At 42.1% G+C, this 27,085-nt stretch overlaps 1 protein-coding gene and 1 long non-coding RNA gene across 3 annotated transcripts in view; one reads left to right on the top strand and one right to left on the bottom strand.

The window, feature by feature from the left end:
• The window catches only part of LOC144458714 (uncharacterized), a 100,073-nt gene that overhangs the window by 54,860 nt on the left and 18,128 nt on the right, over positions 1–27,085 (bottom strand). The gene's annotated exons all lie outside the window — the stretch shown is intronic.
• Positions 5,591–26,941, top strand: st8sia3 (ST8 alpha-N-acetyl-neuraminide alpha-2,8-sialyltransferase 3). 2 transcript variants are annotated; one of them, XM_033647473.2, is made up of 5 exons: positions 5,591–6,534; positions 14,424–14,453; positions 17,610–17,729; positions 18,389–18,946; positions 22,221–26,941. In XM_033647473.2, the coding sequence occupies exons 1-5, from the start codon at positions 6,275–6,277 to the stop codon at positions 22,507–22,509; spliced, it is 1,257 nt and encodes a 418-aa protein (XP_033503364.1). In that variant the 5' UTR covers positions 5,591–6,274; the 3' UTR covers positions 22,510–26,941. The 2 variants fall into 2 exon arrangements, with proteins under 2 accessions (XP_033503364.1, XP_033503366.1); XM_033647475.2 differs by lacking the exon at positions 14,424–14,453 and having other exon boundaries at positions 5,594–6,534.

Below are 27,085 nucleotides of genomic sequence, written 5' to 3'. Positions count from 1 at the left end.
TCACCCTGTGGTTGTATGCCCCGGCGTACCAGTCAAGTTTCTCTTACAGTTCTGCTTCACACACATCTTTCCCCCGACAACACAAAAGATCCATACAATCAGCACAGTTTCATGGTGGACACCCAAGATTAGAGTCACTAGTTAAGTATCTGACCAAATATGAAGAAAGTCCCCCATAGTGTTCAGAGATATTGCGTTCATGAGAATGGGACGGACAGATTGACAGAAAGACAACCCAAAAACATTATGCCTCCAGCCATAGTTACTGCCAGTTTGGAGTTATAAAAATAATTATAGCTGCTGCGCAGCGATGGGTCGGGTCCGGGCATTTTTAGGCAATTCTGAGCAACATTTGGAAGACATTTAGGAATTTAGCAACACAATCTGCCTTTTGCATCAGCTGAGGCTTGAACTCACAACCTCTGAGACTAAGAATCAATTTCTATCTCACTGAGCTAATTAGTCAGTGACAATTCATGTGTAGCTTCACAAATTGACTAAGCCAGACGTGCAGGTTTAGCAGCCGTCCATGCATGGAAAAGCAGATTTCAAACCACTGTAAAAAATTCAGTTATCGAAACAAAAATCTGAAAATACACATATTGCATCTAGACAGCATGGAGATGTTGGTAATTTGTTTGTAACAATGATTGATTTGCTCCATAAGTGAAAAACTGATGTTTAAAATTACCATTTTTACATTGACTCCAATTGTTCACATTAGAGCAAAATTCAAAATGCTGTCAAAAATTCATTTTTTGATATAAAATTCTGAAATTTGCCACACATCATCTACCATGACTCTAGAATTTTGTCTTTTTTCCATGAACATTGAAGATTTATTTAGCAAGAATTTGCATGTATATGTTTACAGTACCGTTTACAGTCAAACATTTTGATGCACTGTAGGCTCAATTTTTGATAAATCAAAAATCTGAGAAACATAGTTTTTGTAGGACAGTCTGAAGATGCTCTGTAGCAAGTTTGGTGTCAATTGAGCAAAAATTGTGGGAGGAGATAGGTTTAAGAAGTTTTACAGTTTTTGAAAAAAGTGATGAACTTCATAATTTTTAACAGGTTTAAATGTACAAAAGTTTCTTCAGTATTGGGGCTACAGTTTGATGAAAGTTGTGAAGTTGTAGCACGTATGGTTGATTTGTTATGAATTTTCAAAGTTTTGAACTTTAGACGCTTGCTGTAGCGCCACCATCAGGACTGTTGGCTTGAGTTTACAGCTGAGGATATCTGGCATGAGACTGGACCTTTGTGCAAAGTTTGGTGAGTTTTCACCCATGGGAAGTATGATTTCCTCTGAAGAAGAAGAAGAAGAATACCTAGGATTACAATAGTGTCCTGGCAGCTTAGCTGCCCGGACCCTAATAAAACAAATAAGTTGTGAGTGAGGAGAGTAAGACAGTAGACGAACACTGTAACCTGCATGTTGTCTTTGAGCAGCAGGTGCTACAACAAAACCCAACCCAATCACCTCAATAAGTGTTGGCATTGTACATTTCTACAAACCACGGATATGTTAATTTGCAAATGATTATGTAGCAAATAAATAAGTCTCGCCTGACTGAAATGCAGTGATGTCTCTGTAAAAAAACAACCATTTTTCGTGGCAATATCCCCGGTGGAAAAACACTGATAGGTCAGAAAATACACAGTCCCTAAAAACACCTACGTTTGGGGGCTAAAAAACACAACACAATCTGTTTTGTTGTTTGTTGGTCTTGAACAGTGCTCTGCCGCTCACAGCCGTATACATGGTTTGCAGAAACATAAAATGTTTAGCAGCTCAAACAAAACTCCATCAATCTGCACTCTACTGGGTGAAGGCAGAAATCTCAATGGTAGATATTTCAAACCCTCAGAAAATAACATTGAATCTATCTATGGTATAATATGACTGTAGTGATTGGCAGAGTAGTGGTCCATATGTTTACATCACTTCCTGGTGACAGAGTGTAACACAGTGACAGCTGGTGTCTCTTCAGGACTCAGAGGGATGAAGAGGCGTCATTACAGGCCGAGCAGCTCTCTGAAGAATAAACAAATCCTGATGGCCTGTTTTTATCTATCGGAAGCTGATACGCCAATATCTTCATCCTGGATCTGTCCTAGTCTCCTCCCCTCGCTCCTCTGTCTCCTCTCAGTATCAGTTTACTTCTCGTCTATCTGTTACACTCACATCTCCCACCCTGACTCCTTTTCTTCCCTCATCTTGTTCCCTTCATTTAACTGATTCCCAAACCTTCTCCTCTTACTTCCTTCTGCTTTTCTATGGTCCGCTTTTTCCTCTCAGTTCTTCCTTCTTCTCTCAAAAGACCCTTTATGTAGTATCATAGATTAAATAAAGAATAAACGATCATCATGAGCATTTACTATTTCCTCTGGCGTCATGTCTCTGACAGCAGCACTGTATTATATCATTTATGTCAGATCAACAAATATTGAATACGTCACCAGCTTTGATAGGTATTCGGCTGTCACTGCCACCTGCCATCTAAACACGTAGTTATGTTGAGTTCTTTCATCATTTTCAGGCAAAATTCAGTCTCTTTGTCGCTCCAAAAATGGGAAGCTCTCGTTGCCGCCATGTTGCTTGTATATCTGGTGCGTCACTTTGGCGCCTGCGCACATGGTGGGCAGCCGTCAGAGACCGGGATAAGGCGTATACATGTTCCAGTATCCCGGCTTCTATCGGAGTACTCCAGGTGGCAAAACTGGGGTTCTTGAAACCGGGAAAAGGGCATAACCTGGTTTCTGAATTCGGGATATGGTGTTTACATGCACAAACACAAAAACAGGATACTTAAAAAACCCAATCAAAACCAGGATACTAAAGACCTTGTAAACACAGTCATTGACTTTGCAGTTCAAGGTGTCCTCTAAACTGTTTTACAGACGTCTCTTTTACAAAGATGGTTTACAAAAAAAAAAAGCTCTTTGGGCTGTGGGGATTTTTTTGGCTGCAATACCACAAGTGGCCACTGGGAAAAATTGGAAGCAAGGCTGGGCTGTTTTCCTGGGAGTCTGTGCGTAGTATTGACTGATCACGTTTGAGCGGCAGGTAGATGGTCCACGTGGAAAGCAAAAGAGGTCGAAGACATTGGCCGAAATACAAGCTCAGAACCTAATGGCTATCGTCTGATGATTATTTAGTTTTTTTTAAATCCACAGTTGTATGCAGATATCTGTTTATTGAGATTTAACCGAAATGATCGGCGCACAGAAGAGGAAGTCTTGGCCCGCTGGTAATGCCGGCGTCCCTGAAATACCATGTAGCTTTGACAAAAAATTATGGAAATTAATTATTTTGTTAACATTATAATTTTCATTTATTGTCGTAGGCCTAAAGAGATTCTTACAATCTTCAGCTGTCAAAGTGTGTAGCCTATACACCGATTAAAAAAACTGTCTTAAAATTTCATCAACTAAAATTTGCGTTAGACATCTGTGTCTTGGGGTTTTATTTATAAACAGTGTGTACGCACAAAACGAGGGCTGAAAGAAGCGTACGCCACCTCCCACGCAAAACTTGTGACATATAAAAACAGACTTAATGGGAGAAACTTTGACCCATGCTTACGAACATTTGGAGACGGACACATTGGCGACACAGATGGTGAGGTGGAAGCCTGATTGTAGAAATTATTGAATATTATTTGGCTCACCCAAGGCTGTGATACTTTTATGATGATGCTCAAATATGTTTTGTGGCTCCAGACAGATTTTTTTTTCTTTTTGGGGGGGCCAAAAATGGCTCTTCTGTTAATAAAGGTTGCCGACCTCCGATCTAGAGGCTTGTTGTTGTCACACTGACAGCCAAGGGTTCTGGGACTGATCAGTTACTAACTCTGACCAGTTGAAATGTCGGCTGTAAAAACGTCTCAAGCAAAGAATGACTGTGAAATTCACATTTTGTTCAACAACAAATTCACCACATATCAACACATCTTCTCCACCACATATCTGCTGCCAATAAAGAACTGTTACTGTGCAGCTTCTGGTTGTGATATGAAATTGTGTCATTTAACACAGCGTTATTTTCGGCATCGGATGGAAACACTGTGGTGGAAAACTGTAACACTTACTGGGAAGAATGGGACTGCTACTGGGTGTACTGTGTGTTTGTGTGTGTGTGTGTGTGTGGGAGACATTTGATTTGAAGCTTTAGGATCTTAATCTGCACGTCTGTTTGACAGCCTCTACAAAGCCATTAGATCCCTGTCTGTGTGTGTGTGTGTGTGTGTGTGTGTGTGTTCTATCAGGCCTTAAGCCCAGCAGAAAGGTCACTGTTGAAATGTCAGCAGCAGTGGCAGCCCGACTTTCTGTCTGATGTCTTTATGTGTCCGTGGAGCATCTTACCGTCCGTCTGTCTGTTTGTCTGTTTGTGTTTAGGTGAAAGCATCTGAATCAACTGTATGCAATGATTGACACCTTCAGGTCAGCACGTGAATCATACACTGTGTAAAATAACGGATGTAACCACTGTGACGTCGCCAGCTGGTTTGTGGACTCCTGTTTTAAAGCATCAAGTCTGGCATTTTGGCTGTCGCCATCTTGTTTTTTAGAGCCAGAGGTGACCACGTTCGGATGAGAGGATGGATCTGACAGAGTTTTTGTTTAGTTGTTAATTTTAGTAATTCAATTGCTATTTTCTTTTCATTACATCCCAGGAAAGACGCTTTGTTAACATTTTAAAGACTTTATATACATGTATAAATCATAACTTTTGTTTATACAGCTTCCCTCATCCCTTGAGCCTGATCTGGGAACATAACAGTGTACAATAATTGTAAGAATTGTGAAGTCCTTGGAGGCAAAGTTGGGATTGTGGGCTGTAAGTCCTCTAATTTAAACGGCAAATATGTGAGTGGCTCCATGTTGTGTGTGTTTAGAAGTGAAACAAGCTTGCTGTGTCGGCCTATAGGCTGTTACTTTGGCATTTTCATCCTTTTCAACACTTGTGAGATTATATAGGCGACATTTAATGTTGAATAACTATGGATATAGTTATTCATCGTAGTTATGTCGTAGTTGGTTAGACAGTGCTTCCTAATCTAGGTGTGCCGTGGGATTTTGCGATAACCACGTTCAACTGGGCCTGTACAGAAAGTTATAAATGAATTTTAATCAACTGTATCAGTATGTCGTGTGCAATTTCATTTAATTAAAATAAAAATTAAGATTTTGGTTTGCCATTTGGTGTGCCTTGGGCAAAAGTTGGAAAGCCACTGGGCTCCAACATATTTATAACAATAATAATATACAAAAATAATGATTTATATATAAAATATATAACATATATTCCAGTGTAGAAACAGGCTGCATGTCAGGCCTACAGTTTATGGTGCAGCCTACAAAACAAACACAGCACTTTTTTTAATATATGAAAACATTAAATGACAGTATTTGTCACTCCACAGAACTGTTTGTGTTTTGACATGAGCAGAAAACCTGTTTTTATATTTTCACGTTTCTGAATATTTGGGTTCAGTCTGATACTTGACGCCCCTGCAGCCTCCTGTGTGTGTGTGTGTGTGTGTGTGTGTGTGTGTGTGCGTGTGCGTGCCCTCCTCTCTCGGTGCGTCTCTGCTTCTCAGGACGCAGAGCTCCGCCTCGGATGCTGCTGCTGCTGTTTATCTGATTACCGCGATATGAGAGCTGCGTCTTCTTAAAGCGACACGCCGCTTTAATTAATGAGACTACCGGAGAGAGGAGGAGAGACACGCCGAGGATGCAGATGAAGAGACGGAGCAGCGCCCGCCGGTCGCCTCCATCTTCTCGCTGCAGGAGGACGCCGCGTGTCGCCGCTTCGTTTCACCGCCCTGGGGTGATGATGCCGGCTGTAATCTGACCCTGCATGCCTGCAGAAAAGCCTCCAAGACCCCCCTCCTCCCTCCTCTGCTCTCCATCCTGCGATACACGGACTGTGGATGCGTCACAGCCGCTCATCCTGCGTCGTTTCTTCCGCAGACGCGTCGTAGCCTCCTTGCCTCATGTGTAGGTTATGAAATCGGCTGTAAAAACGCGGCTGTCCGCTCCTGACTCCTGCTGCACACACGGACTCTGTAGGCTTCATGGCTTCTGTTAATAGCGTCAATAATCCCGCGGATTGCGCGTCCTTGTTCGCCTGCCAGGCCTTTAACGTTTCTGCTCTCCTGTACGCCGCCCATGCGTTGCCGCCGCCGCGCCGCGCCACCTCCTTCCATGGACTCTGAGATCTAACGCGCGCCGCCTCCGCGTCTACGCCCTCGCCCTGCCGCTGATGCGGTGCACCTGGGTGCTCGCTGTCTCCTCGTCCTGGTCCTGGCCGGTCAGTGATCCTCCGGTCCGGGGGGGCTGGTGTCTGCAGAGAGGCAGGATGGTGCGGATCGCCAGCGCGCTGGGGCTGGTCATGTTCAGCGTGGCGCTGCTCATCCTGTCGCTCATCAGCTACGTGTCCATCAAGAAGGACTTTCTGCTCAGCACCCCCAGATACGGACCCAATGGAGGACCCAGGATGTCCATGTTCCATGCGGGGTTTCGGTGAGTCCAGGCCCGCCTGTGGAGCATCTGTGTGGGCTTTATGCTGACTGTGGGTTTGCATCAGATCAGCTGAGTGTTTGGATTTTATTTTTAGTTATTAATACATGCTGACAGGGTAGAAATATCAGCTGAGCGTGACCTAGACCTGTGGCAGTTTGTGGATGAACCTGACTGTCTTAAATCCTCATAAATGATGTTTTATATTGTTTCTCCAGATGAACAGTGGCAGGGTGGAGCAATCAAATCAGAAATATACATCAACTTTATCTCCTGGCACATCTTATCTGTAGCTCAGGAAGCTGTAGCTCTGATCAGATAAAGGCCTCTCTGCTGTCTGAGGCCTGTCAGCCCACTGACTGCTGCTGTGCCTTCATGCAGTATTTGTCCTTTGGTTCATCAGTGTAAGGATATGTTTTTAGTTTCTCAGAGCAGCCTGTATCACAGTGTTCACTCTCATCATTTAAGGGCAAAAATACTAACATAATTTAGTGTACTATCGTTCTGTGGTTTGAGCCCCACAGTTACAATAAAGAGAAATTTGTAATGCTAAAGCACACAATGACAGAAAGTTTTTAACATCTAATTCTAATGTTTTAAAAATGTTTTTCTTTGAACAATACATAAAACTACTTAGCAGTTTGGTTAAGGTTGGGGAAGGTCGTGATTATCGTTATTAAAAGTAAACATTAATTTTTGGATTGTGATGGGGCAAAACTTCCGGCTATGTGCACTACATGCCCGTCCACCATCCCGACCACCACGCCAAGCAGCAACCTCCACGACTGAAAAAACGAGAGACGTGTAGCTGCAGACACATTGCGTTTGTAGCCTACATGACAAATCGCGCCCACCACTAGTGCAAGACAAACCCACCAACGCAACGGCTATCAGAAAACTGTAATGAATAGTTGAGACCAAAATGTGGCAATAATCTACTTTATTATTTATAACACATGAAGACTTGACTCACTCGATAAGTAACGAGATGTGTCCCTTCCTATTACCCTTACCCTAACCCCAACCACCTCTCTTTTATCATAACACTGCATAGCTAATGCTCTTTAACCGCTAACATAGCATTAGCATCAGTAACAAGATGTAGCCTTCCCATTACCCTACCCTAACCTAAACTGCCTCTCTTGTAATGTAATACTTCATAGCTAACTAATCGCTAACTTTGTGTTAGCATATTAAATACGATATAGGCTAGTCTAGCCTGCCCATTGCCCTTATCCTAACCTTAACCACTGCTCTTTCAACATAATACTCAATAGCTAGCTAATTGCTTAGCATTAGCATAAGTATTGAAATGTTGCGTGCCCATTACCTTTACCCTAACTTAAACAACCTCTTTTCTAACGGAATGCCTCATAGCTAACTAATTGCTAACTTAGTGTCAGCATATGTAACAAAATATAGGCTGTGTTTCAATTCAGGGGCTGCCATTAGTTAACTCAATATATAAGCGTCACAGTCGTGCAATGCATCTTGGGATAGGCTGGCCCACGAAGGATTCATCCGTTGCATCCTCCAAATTCTGGGAAAGGCTGCATTTCTCGGCAACATTTGAAGGAGCCTTCAAAATGGCACAGCCTTGGTTGCGCCAATGTGATGTAATCGGTTCAAGCCTTCGAAGGCTGCAACCCCTGAACTGAGACACAGCTATAACCTAGCCTTCCCATTACCCTTATCCTAACCTTAACCACCTCTCTTTTAACATAACACTTCATAGCTAGCTAATCGCTAACTTACCAATTTCGTTAGGACTTCAACTTGCGGGTCAAGGAGCGAAGGGGGCTGATCGTGGACCAACATGTAGGTGTGGTGGACGAGCCATGTAGCTAGAGGGTGGGTCACGTAGCTGCTCCAGCTGCAGTTATACCTGCTCGAAAAATGAAGCCAATGCGGATGTGCCAAAAACTGCAGTTCCTCTAATGGCCACTGGAGGCTGGTTCCAAGAGCGAGTCAATCCCCACAGACCCTCATGTTAAAATGCCCAACTTTACAGCCGAAATAAACATGTTTACAGCCTGGTACAAAAACAGTTTTGGTCTCTATAGCTAATTTCAACATTCATGACAACTGTGCAGGGTGTGAATTTATTCATAACTTACCTGTTTACATTTTATTAAGGTTTAAAGTCACACAGAATTAAGGGCGGCCCACTTAGATGACGTGGTGTCTGCCGATAGTGTTTTGTGCAAGCCCAGTGTACATGAATGGTCATTTGATGTGCGTTTTCAGGCGTGCAGGTATTGGATGGAAATAACTTCTAAAACAGTGCTAAAATGCTCAGTATTTTGATTTTAAAACGTTTTATAAAGACAGCGTATCAGTGTGGATGTGGCCTTACTCTCTGCCTTGGCCACATTGGTAGTGAACTTTAATTGTACGCTGTGGAATCGTCCAATACCTATGAATTTCTGAGGATGCTTGGCTACTTCCTGGCAACAGTTTGGGAATGGCTCTTTCCTGTTTCATGACAGTGCCCCTTGCAGAGAGCCCTGACCTCAGCCTCAGCTTTGGGTTTAACTGGAACGCCGTCTGTGAGTCAGACCACATCACCCAGCATCAGTGGGTGACCTCACTAATGATCTTGTGGCGGAGTGGGAGCAAATCCCTGCAGCCAGGTTCTGACATCTGGTGAAAGCCTTAAACCAGAGGAGAGAAGGCTGTTGTAGCGCCACATTAATGCCCGAAACTTTGGAACCAAATGATCATCAATCATAGGGTAGTAAGCATAAGGTGTCCAAACACTTATTAGTTAATTAGAAGCCAATCTGTGATGAATGGAATCGGAAACACGTGGATTTGTAACATGAAACTGCTGTGTTCAGTGGTTTACCCAGTTTAAATCACCTGGTGTGTTTGTTTTGGAGAGGAAGGGACCTCTGTGGATAATTCGGCTCCCGGTGAAATCCTCTTGATCGTCTGGATCTTAAGTTATCAGAGAAAAAAGGTGAGCCCAGGATAGCATGTGGCAAGCGAGCTGTTCATCTTTGACATGCCAAACAGTGGTTTCAGGGGTTTTACTGGTTTGAATTACCGCATCCTCTTGTTTTAAAGAGGAGGAGACTTCATGGATAATTAAGCCCCTCGTAAAAACCACCTGAACACTGAAGGAATTTTAACCGGGAGAAGTTTCAGCTGGTTGCAGTGTACAATCCTCACCACTAGATGCCACTAAATCCCCCCTAAATCTTACACACAGTTCGTTTAATTTCTTTGTGAAACAGTGGGCAAGTGCAGTGACTTCCTGGAGTCTCTCATTAGATCTAGATTGCCAGCTAACGGCACCTATTTAGTCCTATAAGAGCTGTTCGCCAAGCACATTGCCAGCAAGTTTTCTAGCTCCTGGGTTTACTTCTGGGATATGTGGCCTACCAAATATGTGTGCTTTTCCCCCTGGCCCCACCTACGAGTTCCCGCTCAGCTCATAGACTTTACATTGTGATGACATCATAGATTATTATTTGCTTTTCTGGGCTCGAGGAGAGTTTTACGAATATAAACCCTCCATGGATCAAAGAGTTATAAAAGGGCCGCCCTCTGAAGGTCAAAGATTCAAATCATCAGTTGGAGATTCTTAAAGTCAAGCGTTTTTTTTTTCTTCTTCTTCTTTTTGTCAGTCTGTGTATTTCTGGGAAAGTGTCAGTCCCTAGATTTAGCTGCAGAGTCCTCACTTTTACGCTGCTCTCCAGTACAGGTAGCTGCAGACCCTGACCCCAGCAGTGTCTGAGTGAGATGGAGGCAGCTGCCAGGAGGACGAAAGGCTTTGCCCAGTCAAAATGCAGGCAAGGGGGGGGTGGCATTGGTGGTTAATGGAGGCAAAACCGCAGTCGTACGTTGCTTTTTCACCGCTGCAAGAAAATATTAGGGTTGCAACAAGATTTTCAGGGTATGATAACCGTCTCATAAAATTTTGCAGTTTCACGGTATTAAAGAATTTACATTATTATTAGTTAGAATGATCCTTAAAGGAATGAAAACAGAAGGGTTATTGTTGGTTGAACAGATGTTTTATTACTATAATTGAAACTTGAAATTATTTTGTTAATGGAACTATGTGTAAAAAGTCTCCCCTTGCTTAATAACTAAAATTAAGGGGAGATTCTCTGTCCAGTTGCATTCTTGTTTTCAATGTCTAGATAAGCAAATGTACAGGGTAAGATAACCATCAGCTTTTATATCACGGTAGACCTTAAAGGGCAATTTCGGTTTATTTCAACCTGTCTCCTATTGTCCTAAATTTCTTTCAAGTGACTAGTGACATAAAAATAATAGTTAGCATGTTAGCCGTTAGCCTAGATACAGCCGGGGCGCATAGTAGCATCAGACCTGTTAAAACATAAGTGAACGGGCAACCTTCAAGTGCAAAGTTAGTCCACTAAACAAGGTTTTTTTCCACAAAGACCGCCTCATATCGTTAGGATAAATGTCAGAGAACATATAGAAAACGACATGTAAACGTGTTGTCTTACCTTACCGGTGTGCTGCCATGTTTGTTTACCATTTAGCTCTGCTTTCCAAAGCGCGGCCAAAATATATCTCACCAGCTCTAGATAAAGCCCAGCTGGATACTACTCCAGGTGGAGGTGTCTCGTCCTCGGTCACATCCAGATCTTGAAAATAAGGCTGCAACTGGTCCCATTCCTTGCAACAGAGGCATTCCTCACAGGTACACCACCAATCTCTAGAGCTAGGCAGCCTTGTAGCAGCCATTCGTCCTCTACCTGTTGCGCCTCTCTCTCTCTCCTCCTCCGTTCTTCAGTTTCACGAAGCTCTTCGTCAGTGTATCCTTCCAGCTGTTGCTGCTTGTTCAGGCACGGTATGAGATCGCTGCTTGTTCTCGTGATATTTCGGCCGCGCTTTGGAAAGCAGAGCTAAATGGTAAACAAACATGGCAGCACACCGGTAAGGTACACAACACGTTTACATGTCGTTTTCTATATGTTCTCTGACATTTATCCTAACGATATGAGGCGGTCTTTGTGCAAAAAAAGCTTGTTTAGTGGACTAACTTTGCACTTGAAGGTTGCCCGTTCACTTACGTTTTAACAGGTCTGACGCTACTATGCGCCCCGGCTGTATCTAGGCTAACGGCCAACATGCTAACTATTATTTTTATGTCACTAGTCACTTGAAACAAATTTAGGACGATAGAAGACAGGTTGAAATAAACCGAAATTTCCCTTTAAAACCGGTATATCGCTGCCGTCACAGCCCTCCATGGCAGTAAGTGGACTTAAGGAGAGACAGAAGAGCTGTGAGTAAATGTGCTGATCTAGTTCACAGCCGTGGGATTAAGTGACAGATGCCTTGTTTTCCTTCAGGCTGATACACACCGACTGAGAAAACATGTACCACCACTTTAAACCAGTTCATCAGAGCAAAGCTGTCTCCTCACTTAAAAGGCAATCAGCCAATCAGTGTCATCCATCACTGACATGAGAGATACGATGTACTCTCCCTGATTATGCTGTGTAATTATGATAAATGTATTAATGACATGTTTGCTGACTGTCAGAAAACATTAGCATATCCTATGACCACCTCCAGAACTAGTTTAGATGTTCAGATCCTCGGTGTCTGCATTTTTACTGCGTGTGTTTCCAGTCCAAACAGGATACTCCTGAACAGTAGGTCCACTGCAGCTCCATGGAAAATCATTCCGTAAATCTTTGTCGTCCGACATGTTGGGTCAGGTCCGGAGCGTGATGCTAAAACAGCTTCGTTCTGATGGAGGTTCTGGAGGCCAGCGGGCCGTCCTTGGATCTGATTTACAGCTTGAGAGCTGCATTCATTTTCCTCCTGCCTGTAATCATTTTCCCTCCTCGCTCATCGTCACCGCGGGCCAAGGTTACGCTCAGAGTGAGTTAGGTGTGAAGGAGAGAAGCATGTTGAGGAGAAAACACTCTGGTGGACAAGTCCATACAAGTTTCCTGCTGTGTTGTTGTAGAACCAGAGTTTACGATCAGGAACAGGGTGACATTTTAGGTTTTGCCAAGCCAGTCGATGGAGAGGGTGTTCAGTCCATCTGATGGTCTGTACTCTGAAGAAATGACTGGCCAGATTACAATGAAAAAGAGTATACCATCACTGTCAGGCCCAGATTTCTACTGGACTCTAAGGGTCGGATTTCCACAAAACTTACAGAACCCATTGACTCTGCAAGCTGTCACAGTGCATGGCTGTGCACCACCCATTCTTTGTACCTAGTCACTCATGATATATGCAATGCCTTTATATTAGATCCAGGACAGAAAGGTTTAAGCAGCAGGACAGTGAAGAATTTCCTCTATAAGATGACTTATACCCAGTTAGTTGTACTCAGCAGACCAACGTTTGAGGCAGCGGAGAACTACCCGAAAGTCATAAACATGAAGCTGGAGTTCTTTTTAGGTCTCAGCTGTATCCTTCATTGTGCAAATCACTTTCTGTTATCTGTTACTGTAATAAAATATGAGCTCTGTATAAACTAGGGCTGCCACTAACGATTATTTTCATTGTCGACTAATGTGTCGATTATTTTTTCGATTAGTCGACAAATCATTTCATCGAAAAATGTGTTAAAATGTTGAAAAATGTCGGTCTGTCTCTCCCAAACCCCAAAATTACGTCATCTAATGTCTTGTTTCATACTCACACCAAAGGGTTTTAGTTCACTGTCACGGGAGAGTGTGTAAAGCTGCCAATATTTGAATGTAATAAGCTGCAGTAAGAGTATTTTGGGGTACTTTTATACTACTTTTCTATGAAAAATGACTCAAACCGATTAGTTGACTACTAAAATAGTCACCGATTATTTTAATAGTCAATTAGTCATCGATTAGTCGACTAATCGTGGCAGCCCTAGTATAAACCATAGATTGTACAACAATAATGGATGTAGCTACCATGGTCTCACCTATTGGTTTGTGGACTCCAGTTTTGAGGCAGACAGCTCCTAATTATGCGTAACTTTAAGCCTTAATAAAATGTAACAAGTGAGTTATATGAAAATTCACCCCCTGTACAGTTGTCAAGAACGTTAAAATTAACTATAGAGACCAAAACTGTTTTTGAACCAGGCTGTAAACATGTTTATTTCTGCTGTAAATTTGGGCATTTTAACATGGAGGTCTATGGGAATTGACTCGTTCTTGTTCCAGCCTCAAGTGGCCATTAGAGGAACTGCGGTTTTTGGCACATTGTATTTAATGTATTTGCCTCACTTGTCAGCACCAGAGGATGCCATTCAAGACCTGTTTCCACCAGACACTTTCGGTATGGTACCTTTGGAACTAACAGTAACCCTTCAGACATGGTACCTAGACCCTAGTGTTTCCACTGCAGACAGTCCTCTTAAATGTGGGCGGGGTTGTTGTCACTCACTGCGCCTTCCAGCACTCACTGTGTTTCCTCCTTTATCAGTCTGCACCTGGTTTATCGTCCACTGAACGAGGCTGCACGCCCACATTTTCAGAACAAAATAGAACAGGCTGCAGTGAGAGTCTCTCTCCATGGGATATTTAAAAATAGCAGCTTTGTGCATTTAGTCCTTCTCAGGCAAGCTCAGGGGTTTAGTGTTGCTGGAGCCCACAGGAACAACGCTCCGCGACAAAATTAATATATATACGCTTGAAGATCCACTCATTACTAAAAGTGTCTGTCTTGTAAAAACTAAAGTGTCAAAGTTGTCACAGTGATGCATTATATCACAATAACGATTGTTTTGTTGTTACAGTAATATGGTTTCAAGTAAGTATTTGAAATGCACTTCACCTCTGCATGCCAGCTCTTCATAGAGTCTACTTCAAGTGCCCCATTCTGTCAGTTATTTTTAAAGTCACTGGTGATGATTAAGATAAGAGTGAGTTTGTTTTTTTTGTTTTACATTTTCCCTGCAGCGAGAGGCCGCCTCGCAAACCTGACCTGAGGTGAATACAGAGTGCTGACGTTTCAACTCAGAACACGAGGATCTACTCTGTCTTTCCTTGTCCTTTGTTTTCATATTGATATTTTTCTATGAGATCTATCTGTCTATCTATCTATCTATGGTCTTACACTGAGCATCAAACTGTTTGTGTCACTAACTCGACACAAAGCACTGAGTCTATGACCCTGACATTTCTCTGGAGCCTTTTGGATGGTTTGGTGTTGGATTGGAAACAGCATGAAATAAAAAAAAATAGATGAATGCTAAGAGTAAAGAGACTTGATACAAAGTGAGACTTTTATCTTCAGTGTGTTCATCTTTAGTATTTCCATCTTAGTCTGATGGGTAAATTCAGTATTTCATGCTGATCCTGATCCAGCGCTGCACCTCTCTCTGGCTGAGCATCACTGGCTTCAAAGATGGCAGATGCTGCAACAACAAAATAGCGCTGCTGGAGGTCTGACTGCCATCAGATCCAGGTCAAATAGTATTTACACAGACTGCTGAAGGTTTGTCTCAGTCTGGGCGGGCATCACAGAGGTGGGCTTTATCCATACAGGACAGTGTAAGTTACAGAATGATCAGACCTGTGACTCTTTCTGAACTGTCCTGATGAAGTAAATTCCACCGACCTCGTTCGTCATGCGAGATGAACCAAACTAAATGCAAATACTATTTGACCAGTTGTGTCTGCCATAGCAGAGTCTCGACCTGAAACCTTGACATTTTGATGTTTAGTCCAATGCAGAAGGAGAATAGTGTTAAGGAGGCAAGTTTTAAACCGACTTTCCAACACTGTGAACAATCCTCTATGCCAGAGTGGCTGAATCCAAATGTCCACCTGGACCTGTGGAATAAGTCCTCGCAAACTTCAGTCATATGTACTGTGATGAGTTCGCCGTAATCACGTTAAGTCTCCGAGGGAAGACACCTCAAGCTGCTAATACACAGTATTGTTTTAATAGGCTACAGTAACTGTTTTACATTAACATATGTTTTTTTTTTTTTTTTAGTCAGCTATTGAAAAACCCCCACAACATCACGTCCGTATTGCGATTGTGGGCAATTAAATCTGCTAAGTCTGTTGAAGTCCGCAGCCCAAGCGGACTCTCTGGAAGTCTGCAGAAGGTCCGCTTTAGGCCCCTTGTGGACTTGATGAACTGTGGATTTGGACAGCCCTAAGCACACCAAGACTTCCCAGGAACGCACCCACAAAGTCCGCAAGTCTGTAGCTGTGTCTCAATTCAGGGGCTGCAGCCATCGAAGGCTTAATTTGGAGACTGACTGCGTCACATCGGCGTGACCAAGGCCGTCCCATTTTGAAGGCTCCTTCAAATGCAGCCGACAAATGCAGTCTTCTATCCCAGAATTTGGAGAATGCAATGGATGAATCCTTCGTGGACCAGCCTATCCCAAGATGCATTGCGCGTCAGTGACGATTATATATTGAGTTAATTAACAACTGTTAACTAGCCAACGGTTAAATGTTGCTAACATTACTATTAGCTAAAAGCACACAGCTTAAATGATCTTAATTTAGTAAGTTTACCTGAAAACGGTCCATCAGCCTGAAATATATCAAACAGCTGGTGATGCAACCAAGAAATTCTCCGCAGACCAGACCGTCCCATTTCGGAGACCATTCGGTTTGGCTGATGGGGTCATCAAAGGACGTGGCCAATGTCGGCCGCAAAGGCCGCGCCCTTCAAAGGCTGAGACACAGCTTGGAAGTGCAGTGAAGTGCGGACATCTGGATTCAGCCAGAGTGTTGCTTTTACAGGAAGCCTGGACTAAATGCTGTTCTGACTTAAGAAGCAAGCCCTTCTACCACAAGACAGCGCCAGAAAAATACATCAAAAATGTCAAGGTTTCTGTGCAAAAATAAGACGTACAGAAAAGCTTACAAAATAATGATCACATTGTTATCATTTCCTGGTTAAGTCTTGGCTTTAAGGCTTTAATATACTCACTTGTAGCATTAAAGGAGTTGAGGCTTCTTGCACTGCAAAACAAAAGTGTTCATCTTATCAAGTGTGTTGAGCTCATGTTGGGATCAAATTTACCAACAAGGTGACGTCATCAGACTCCACATGGAGGTGAAAAGTCAAGTAATCAAGGAATCATGTCAAAGTGTAGATGTTTGTTTTGAAACCATCTTGAAAGTGAAGGAAGGACATTAATCCAAATTTGTTTGAAGGGAAAATATTGTCAAATTAACTCTGAATGACTTGCTAAGATGAACAGAATTCCTTTAACAGTTTGGCCTTATTGCTCATCTTCCCCCAGAAGGTTGATTTGATTGTAGATTAGAGTAAGCAAGTGTGCGTTTACACTGAGAGTGTAAATGAAACTGAATCTTTTTTTTTTGTTTTACTGCAGCTGCTTTCCTAAAGGAATAAACCTCTGTATTTATTTGCTGAACGGATCAAACATTTGCACATTTCAACCGGCTTCTTTTGGAGGCATTTTAGCTTTGTGAAGGAGGTGGTACTGACAGAGATTAGAGATTTTCTGCAAAGCCCGGATGAAGCTTTATTTTTTAACTTTTGGGTTTTGTTTCTACGACATGGAGAAACACGAGCAGTCAGGTGATCTCCCTTTCAGTTTTAGGGTATTTCACACCAAGTTTAAATTCGTGTGCAAGATATTTCAACCACGCAAGTAGATATTAAATTTGTTTCTTGGAAACCAAAGAAGTATTTTCATTATTGTCTGATTGATTGGATGGTCTAAATACTCTTATTTTCTTTTATTAAAAAACATCTGCTGCTCAGATGCATGATAAGAACACTAAATATAGCACGAATAACTGCACAATCTCATCTCAGATTTGGTGTTAATTTTTTTTTCCCTTGCAAAATTTCTGCATGCAATTTTTCAGCATTTCCGCATCGACACTTGAGTTTCAATGATCAGTGATCTCTTGGCTGACTGCTTGTGTTTCTTGGTCTGTCAGATAAATGATCTTTTAATGTTTGCTTTGCAAAAGTAAGGATGTTTTGCATTACCAACAATCCTTTTTTAAAGAGCTAAAATGCTCCTCAAAACATTTTGAAGTGCAAGTGGTTTGAAGCCGACCTCTCCTCAGCACAGGAAGACTGGGTTAACCTCTGTCTATCTATCTATCTCCTCCTCCTCCTCCTCCTCGTCTGTGCAGCTCCCAGCTGGCGTTGAAGTATCTGGATCCAGCTTTCACTCCTCTGACCAACTCTCTCAGCGAGGACCTGCAGAACTCCTCGAAATGGACCTACAACCATACTGCTTTTATACAACTCAAGTAGGTCACACACAGTCCCTCTGTTTCCGTGGCGTGTTTTGGATGTCCTTTGAGCACTTACAGCAGTAAAACTCTGTTGAATTTGTATCCAGCTTCAAATCTGCTTCAGTTCAAACCGTTCAAGAACCTGGTCCACTGTAGAACCGTTGTTTCTACAGTGGACCAGAGTGGACAAACCAAACACTGGCTCTAGATAGGGCCATCGGCATTTTTGCATAAACAGTGGATTTACACTTTCATTTGATGCCATGACACCCAAACAGACTTTTTCCCATGGACTAACATGGCAAAAGAGACATCTGCCAAGCAGTGGGTCCATTTTTTTAAGCGGCACAGCCCCTGCGAAATGACTTGCTTCACTATCAGAATTTGATCCATTCAGTCGATTTACATTTGGAAAGTCCAGAAGAGCTGCATGATTGAATTATTTTACTCCCCTTCAAGTTAGCGAAGGGTTAAACCAGACATAGATGGCTCAGCCAGCAGAAGTCTCAAGTGCACCTGCTCCATGGGCCACACAGTGCAGAAGCAGCACTGATCATCCTGGTAATTTTACTAAGCCACTGAGCAGCTTTCATAGGAATGAACATGCTCTACATCTTTAAATCTGACTTGTGGATAAGAACAGTAACAAACAAAAACTTATTTTTGTCTTGCAGAAAAGAGATCTCTCAATACATCGACATCCCCCACAACTTCACGCTGACAAGAGACTCAGTCCGAATCGGACAGCTGATGCATTACGACTACTCCAGCCACAAGTACGTCTTCTCCATTGGCGAGAACTTCCGTTCGCTCCTCCCTGAGATCTCGCCGATCCTCAACAAGCACTATAATGTCTGTGCTGTGGTCGGCAACAGCGGCATCCTCACTGGCTCACGCTGTGGCCCCCAGATCGAGAAGTTTGACTTCGTCTTCCGCTGCAACTTTGCGCCAACTGAGATCTTTAAGAAGGACGTTGGGCGGCGGACCAACATGACGACCTTTAACCCCAGTATCCTGGAGAAGTACTACAATAATTTACTGACTGTGCAGGACAGGAACAATTTCTTCCTGAGCCTGAAGAAGCTCGACGGAGCCATCCTGTGGATCCCGGCATTTTTCTTCCACACGTCAGCCACGGTGACGAGGACACTGGTCGACTTTTTCGTGGAGCATCGAGGTCAGCTGAAGGTCCAGCTGGCCTGGCCCGGAAACATCATGCAGTATGTGAACAGGTAAGACACCCAGTAACTCTGCACTACATTACAAAGACCCAATTCCTGTTCCTAGATAATGACGTCTTTAGATGAGCCTTTGCATTTACACCTGGTGTTAATAACCGTTCTTGTTATGTGATCAGATTCTAATTCAATTTGGTTGTCAGTATTCGTAATCACCTTCCAGCCTCCTACTTGTGAACATGACTTTTATATGTATGTGTCTGATGTTAGCTACTACTGCTTTGCTAGCTTGTGCTAGAAGGGCAGACGTTGAACTGACTGGGAAGAGAGCGGCTACAAAGACAGTTCTTTGGTGCTGCGTCTAACCTGTGTAAAGGCAGCAACAGAAAGTTTGCTGACTTTTCTTGTGTTCACTTTGAATTTCTGGCTTAAAAGGCTGATTAAAGCCTGTTTGTTGAATGAGTGAATTCCAAATTTCTCGTTTTTAGTTGTAGGCCAATTTACACTCCTAGTCTACAAGTATTCGAATATTAAAAATCACTTAAAATGCCCATCCCTAATCTCAAAATTCAAATTTGGTGGGCAAAGCTTGCAGACTTGTCAACTAACATAATATATCTCAAGTCCAAGGAAGTGTCCCTGCTATGGGTTATCCTTAAAGTTTTTGTTCTGTGGCCTTTCACAAGGCTTTCTTGAGATATCAGGGGCAGACAGAATTAGGTGATCTTTCAACTCCACATGTGGCCTGGCTGATCCAAATGCATTAACATACGCTTTCTGGTTGAGGGTGAGAGGCTGTCAGCAGATAAACAGAGATCTGTGTGGGTACATGAGACCCTAAAAAAGAGGCTGGATCATGGGGAGTACCACCAGTTGGTCCAGGAGCTTCTCCTCCATCATGGACGTTTACAGGCAGATTTTAGGATGACTCAGGGGCAGTTTGACAACCTGCTGTCTATCATCAGGCCGTATAGCTCTGGGTATCCAGCAACCGCTACCACCAGTTTCTCCTCCATTGTTTACCAACTGTTGTGACCACCACAGAAGACCCGCCTCTCAAATCATCCAATAGGACAATGGGGAAAAAGATGTTGAAAAAAGAGATGACATGGGACGCTTTTCCAGTCTGACCTGAAGTTTTTTAACACCAGGCACCTAAAGCACTGAAACATGAGGTGTGTAGCAACACAAAAACCACGAGAAAAAGCTTCATTCTCATTAAAAACAATTACAAAAAGCCGCCCCCAGCTGCTAAAACACTTTCTGTGTGATCAGGGCCTAAAACAGCCGCGCACTGTAATTTTAATTAAACAAACAGGAGGAAATGGGGCTTTTGTTGGGGACTATTATCAGTGGCAGATTAATCCACATTTGGCGCTCTAGTGAGTTTTTGTGGCAGCAGAACGGTGTGTGTGGGATCAAGTCAAAATAAACTACAGTGTGTTTGTTCATGGTAATAAAACAACATGTCACATAGTGCAACAGTGTGGCTCATTGATGTGTGTTTTTAGTTTTGGGATAACAGTGGAGCTCTATGGCACAGAGGAAGAAGATCAGTACACGTTTGGCCTTTTTAGAAAAGTTATAGATTTTCAAGCCCAACCCTGTATCCAAAAATTTTGTTAACGTCTATGTTGTGTTTTTTGCCAAATATCTGTCTGAGGAAAGGTAATTGCTGATTGGATTATGTTCCTTGTAGAGCTGAAATGATTGGTTGTCAATTATTAGATTAACTGCGAACTGACTTGTGTAATTTTGTAAGAAATAAAGTCAAAATTCTCTGATTCCAGCTCCTTCAATGTGAATATTTTCTGGTTTCTTTGCTCCTCCTTGACAGTAAACTGAATATCTTTGTAGTTGTGGACAAGATGAGACATTTGAGGACGTCACTTGGGGCTTTGGGAAACACTGATGGACATTTTTTTTTGCCATTTTCTGACATTTTAAGACCAAATAAGTAATGAATTAATTGAGAAAATAATCGTTGGTTGCAGCTCCATTTCAGTGGCAACTGTTTTTCCAGTCCAAATGCAGCGTAGTTTATAATGAAGTGGTCGGGGTGGGTTGCTGACATTGTCCTATTCTGATTCCTGCACCTCTCAGTGATTTTCTGCTCGTCAGAGTGGATTCCCACACAATTAGTTCCCATCTACATCTGGTGAGGACGGTCAAGGCTGTCCCCTAAAAATGACAGCATACATTACACATTCGTCTTTACTTTTATGTCCGTGATTAAAATGTCCCCGTGTATCTCTGTCTTGTTTGTAGTGGTTTGTGTGGTTGTATAGTATCAAGCTGTTCTCTATATGGCAAAGAGGAGATTTAGGCTCCAAAGCCGGATTATAAAGCAACAGCTATTTAGTGAAAGGTATGGCACAGAGCTGTAACTGTGTGTGTGAAGAGGGATTTAAGTCTGGTGCTTAGTGCTGGAGCAGAATAGGCTGCTCGTACAGTAGCTTAATCTTCACCAATCCCATTAAAACTACCTGCTCTGGAAGAATTACCACGTTTAAGCAGCTCAGGCGGCTTTCAGCACCTCAAGGACTCTTGGAGACGGTTTTGTCGAGGCTGGTTTGGAGAGTTCCCCCTCTGTGCCGCTGCGGAGCAGGACTGCCTGGTGAAAGCATCAGCAGTGGTCAGATTAGGGTTTTTTTTTTTTAACCATCAGAAGTCATTGCTTTTAGTAACAGCTTACTGTCGAATTTTTGGTGAATGACTTCGAAATAATTGGACAAAATTGGACATAACTGTCATGTTTTTTGTTTGTTTCACTGAAATTCAGGTTTGTCCCTTTTCATGTGTCACACAAATAAATAAACACTTGCATATTAATCTAATTTATACTGTTTTAGGTGGGTGCATCACTTTGGTCTATTCAGGATTGAATTCAGGTGTTTTACCCTTTCAAGTGACTTATAATTTGAAAATGTAAGGCTCCTCTATAGCAGTGGTTCCCAACTGGTCCAGCCACATGGTCCAGATTTCTCCTTAGTCATTAGTTTAAGGACCACACAGTTAAATACATTCAGTGTCACACTTGTGTTTGGCCATGTCTTCAAGCTGGTTGCTGTCTCTGTTAAGTAGCTGTCTGTTAGTCACTCACTCTACAGCAGGAAACAGCAGTTCAAAATAAAAGCTCTGTACCGGAAATTCACTGTATTTAAAAATTAAAGTGCGTTTTTTTTACTAAGGGTGCTTTCAGACCTGCTCAGTTTGTTTTGATCTAGTCGAACTCAAATTCATTTGCCCCCTGAGTGTGGTTCGTTTGGGTTCTTCTTGAGCATCTCGACTTTAATGTCTAATTGTTCTCCTCACTTGTGCTCAACAGCTACTGGAAAACCAAGCAGCTGTCGCCAAAGCGCCTGAGTACCGGCATCCTGATGTACACGCTGGCGTCCGCCATGTGCGACCAGATCCACCTGTACGGCTTTTGGCCCTTCGGCTGGGACCCCAACACGGGAAAGGAGTTGCCGTACCATTACTACGACAAGAAGGGCACAAAATTCACCACCAAGTGGCAGGAGTCCCATCAGCTGCCTGCCGAGTTCAAACTCCTCTACAAGATGCACACGGAGGGCCTGTTGAAGCTCTCACTCTCCCACTGTGCGCAGGGCTAAAAGTGCACAGGTACAGCGCTCCTTCAGACTCCAGCGCTTCCACAGGCCAGAGTAGTCGGAATGATGAGGCAGACGAAAGGAGGATTTGTGTGGTTTTGCCAAAATCAAAATCTTGGCTCTGAGGCCAAGTTGGTGAAATGAGCTCTGGAACTGGTTTTAGCCCCAAAAAGCCCCGTTTGACAAACTGTTTGTACAGTTCAAGAAACAAGTAATATCATTTTCTACTGCTTAAGAGCTGAAAGATGAAAAGGACGACAGTTTAGGAAAAGTTGGCTGCAGCTGGACTTTTAGGCAGCGTTGCTCTTCAGCAGAATATCACAACCTTGAACTGCTTCATGGTGTTTTTATCACTTATCATTGTTAGGACTAAAGCTACAGATCAGCAACATTAAAACCAACATTAGCACTGCGTTAAAGAAGGCAGATCTCTCATTCATTCACAGTCTGGGTCCTGACAACGGGCGCCATGGTAAAATAGAGCCTGGCTCAATATTTGCTGCAATTTAGGCCTTGGCTACACGTACATGGGTATTTTTAAAAATGGGCTTTTCTCAAAAAGAAAATTTCCATCCACACAATCACTGTTAGAAAAAAATTGTGTGTCAGATGCCGCCGCTAGCACACAGTGGACACGTCACTGTGCAGCTCATAAACAGACGACCACGCACAGTCATTACAGCTTTTACAGAACGATCTGTACTTCCTCCACCTCTGCATTAGCATAAAATCATTTTTCTCCCGAAGAGCCAATCTCCAGAGCTTTGTCTCAGCGAGCGATATCTTTTTGGCCATTGTCTTCATAATGACAGGCTTGTGGGTCATTCAGCTCAATATATTTTTCGACCTCATCCATTCTTCGTCACACACCAGATACAGCAACAGAGTTCTCTATGCATCCGTTGGCAGGAGTCGAGCTGCCATAGGAGCAGAGAAAAAGAGCGGGAGTTTGTATGTACAAGCAGAGAGCAAGTGGGGGGGAAATGCATTTAATTCTGGGGGTCGTGAGGCTGGAAATACGACAGTGGCATAAAGGGCTATGGGGCGGCATGTCCAGGAGCGCCAACGGCAATGTAGGGTTGTACATTGAAAATAACAGGGGCGTATTTTTTTACATGGCGTTCGCCACCAGTGTGTTTTGGCCTGTAGTGTTCAATCTCTTACTCTTGTGATCAGAAATGATCTTAAGCTCAATTCTGAAATTGTTCTGTAAATAGTTTCCTCATATATAATAATTTAAGCAACTTCTGTTCTATATCTGATCCATCTCAATTTTAGGTTAAAAATAAAAACTTGCGGTTAGGCCACGGATACAGATTATTTAGTTGATAGAACAGATGCAGATAATGGTGCACTCACTCCCAAAATATTGTTCCTTTAAATTGCAAAAATGGATAAATATGAATTCGTAGTATACAGTTAATGTTACATATCTTAGCCTAAATGTATAGAAACATCTGTGTTTCTAAAAATACCTGCATACGTGTGGAGTAGGCCTCAACTGGTCGTTTAACTGTAGAGCAAATGATTGACTTTTCTCAGCCTTTCTCCGATAAGCCTTCAATTCATAAATCAGTTACTCAACACACCTGGATTGTATTTCAGTGTCTGACTAGTACCAGAAGCAACATGCGACAACTTACACAGGCCTTTGCCGTTTTTTCACGCAGTGCTGCATTTGGTCTGAACGCCCTGTACGTAAGACAGCAATGTGACTAGTTTGACTATAGCATCAGAGTGAAAAGGATGAGCAGAGATATTGGAAGCTGACTTTGATTTCAGGACATATCTCCCCCCGCTTCAACAGCTAACATCATCTATTGGCTTACCAATGATTGTTGAGCAGCTGAACAGGACAGGACCCGTGTTTGCTCCATTTGCAACGAAGAACCATACCTAACCACACATTAGTCAAATGCACAGTAATTCCCCAAAGCATCCCATTTACACATCCAGCAGTTATGGAGCAACATTATTATCGTTTAATCTGTTTTTGTGTCCAACTGATGAATGTAAACTCAATATTCACTCTTTTTGCTCTGTTTTTGGTCTCCACCAACTCCTGACAGAAATATTTGGCTGTTTAGCTGCTAAATGTTTCACTGTCATCACCAGCAAGTTGTTTACTTTGTCTGAAAAGCACAGAGAGACACATTTAAATATTGTGGATAAAGGTGGGGCTGTTTCCTGACATACGGCAACAAATCTAAGGAGTCACAACAGAGGCACCACGAATGAACGCTAGTTGTAATGTAGTGCAGGTACAGGCTGTGGGTTGTGTATAATTGAGCTAATGACATGTTGGTTTATTTTAAAAGTGACCGCCCTACTTTGTAAGGTTACTAATGTTAGCTAGCTGGTTGTGTAGCCAGCACTTTGCAACTTATCAGTAAGATGCACTTTCAGCCAGTATGCTGCCATTTCTTTCTTCTAAGTTGTGGTAATTTTTTGGTTTGCCCTATCACTTTTTTGTGTGTTTAAAAGAAAAATAGAGCTAGATAATTGGTGATATGTTAGAAAATAGCCTCATAGTCCCAGAGTCTTATAAATCACCCACCACTTTAGCCAGGTGGCTCCATTCACACAGTTTTTCTATAATCTGCTAATGCTAGAGCGCAGTAAATAAAGGGTCACTTCCCTACAGAAATATACCTTTATGTTAAAGAGTAAGATCCTTTTTGTTTAACCAGAAACAGCCCCAGAATCGCCAGCACCAAACCCACCAGACTACATTTAAATAAGCAGTAAATTTAGCATGTATAGAGGCAGCATGTTTTCACATCTAACCGTGTGAATTAAGGGTTTATTTCAAGTAGGGTTGCAGTGATATATACCGGTTTCACGGTATACCATGGTATAAAAGTTGACGGTTAGCAGACCATTTGCTTATTTACGATATTGAAAAAACTAATGCAACTGGACGTTGAATCTCCCCTTTATTTTATTCTTTTTCAAAGGGGCAACATTTTACACAAACTTCCATTAACAAAACGGTTTCAAGTTTTTAATTACAGTGATAAAACGTTTGTTCAACAAACAATAACCCTCCAGTTTTCATTCCTTTTAAGGGTCAATCTGACGTACAATAATGTAGATTCTTCCGTGATACCGTGAAACCGCAATAATTTCTGAGACCGTTATCGTACCATGAAAATTTCATACCTTTGCAACCCTATTTTCAACTAGAGTTGGTGGTTGTTGGAACAGTGCGAAGACAAACCAAGATGGTTTTTTAGGGGTTTTTTTTTGGTTCTGTCAAGTACTTAATGCAAAGTTACGCAGGTTAGCTTTTTACGAAAAAAAACCAAACACAGTTGGGCGTTTTGACATTACGTACTTAACGTAAAGTTAGCACACTCAATGTAACATGAGACATTGTATCTTCGAATAACTCACTTGGTTTCACATGAGACACAAACACCAGTGTCCTGGGAGAAAGTCCTGTATTTGTTAACCCATCCACCTCCCAAATCTGCCTCCTCACATGGACTTTGCTCTTTATACTACTTTCTTATATACTCCCAACAGCACATTGGTCACGTAATCAGAGCCTTTATGATTACGTGGGCTATATATGAAATCTGGTGCATTACTTTTCATAGGTATGAACACTGCATGAGAACAGCCCGACACGGGCAAGTGGTGTGGTAGTTAACCACGCAGTTCTTTAACAAGGCAATTATAATTAACATGATGATTATTAACATTAAGGGGGTCAGAGGTCAGGTGCATCAGCCCTGAAGCAGGTAGAGGTTCATTTTGTTGTTTAACAGGAGCAGGAATGCTCTTAGACACAAGGTTTTCAGGCGTATCAAATCTGAATTATCATATTTTACAAGTGCTTTCTTTTCATGTACTTTCATATTTGGTGCCGTGTGTTAATAAGACAATGAAAACGAGAGAAACTGGGACTATTTTTGTAATCTGCAGCTGAATATCAGCTGTGTTTCACCTCGTTTGTCAGTTTCATTCCAAAATGAGACATCTATGACTTGAAACGTGACATTTTCAGGACTTTGACAAAAAGATTGTTGGCATGAAGGTTAAACTCAATATTTCATATTACAGGTAATAATGTTATTTTTGGACTCGAGCACATTATAAACTCCTTAACAGGATGTAAATGCGTTTTATTTTTGTCTTCTTTTGTCGCCTTTTATTTTTGTAATATAAAATATCAGTCTGTATCAGGTAACATTTTTCCAGAATGTATTTTTTGCATTTTGAATGATATTAATGAGGCTGGCTCCATCCATATCGACATGTCTGTAGAGATCACTCTATCAAGGGTAATATATACTAAAACCATATTTAGGTATCATACACAGTATGCTGTAGATTAACAAATATGTTTTATTCATCCAATACTTGAAAGGAAAATATATCTACTCTGTATTTATTTAATCATTTAGTCATTAAAATGAATGAAATTATGAATTTGACAAAGTGAATCCTGTCTTGTTTTGAGTGGAAGTTTATTTCTGAAGACTGCTGTCTGTTGTTTCTAATAACATTTCTTTGTTTCATTTATTTTTGTATCTACATTCTGGTTTTCTGGTTTGTCTTTTATTAAATCTTG

Source organism: Epinephelus lanceolatus, chromosome 19, assembly GCF_041903045.1.
Source record: "Epinephelus lanceolatus isolate andai-2023 chromosome 19, ASM4190304v1, whole genome shotgun sequence".
Lineage (NCBI taxonomy): Eukaryota > Metazoa > Chordata > Actinopteri > Perciformes > Serranidae > Epinephelus > Epinephelus lanceolatus.
This window is presented reverse-complemented; position numbering and strand designations above follow the sequence as displayed.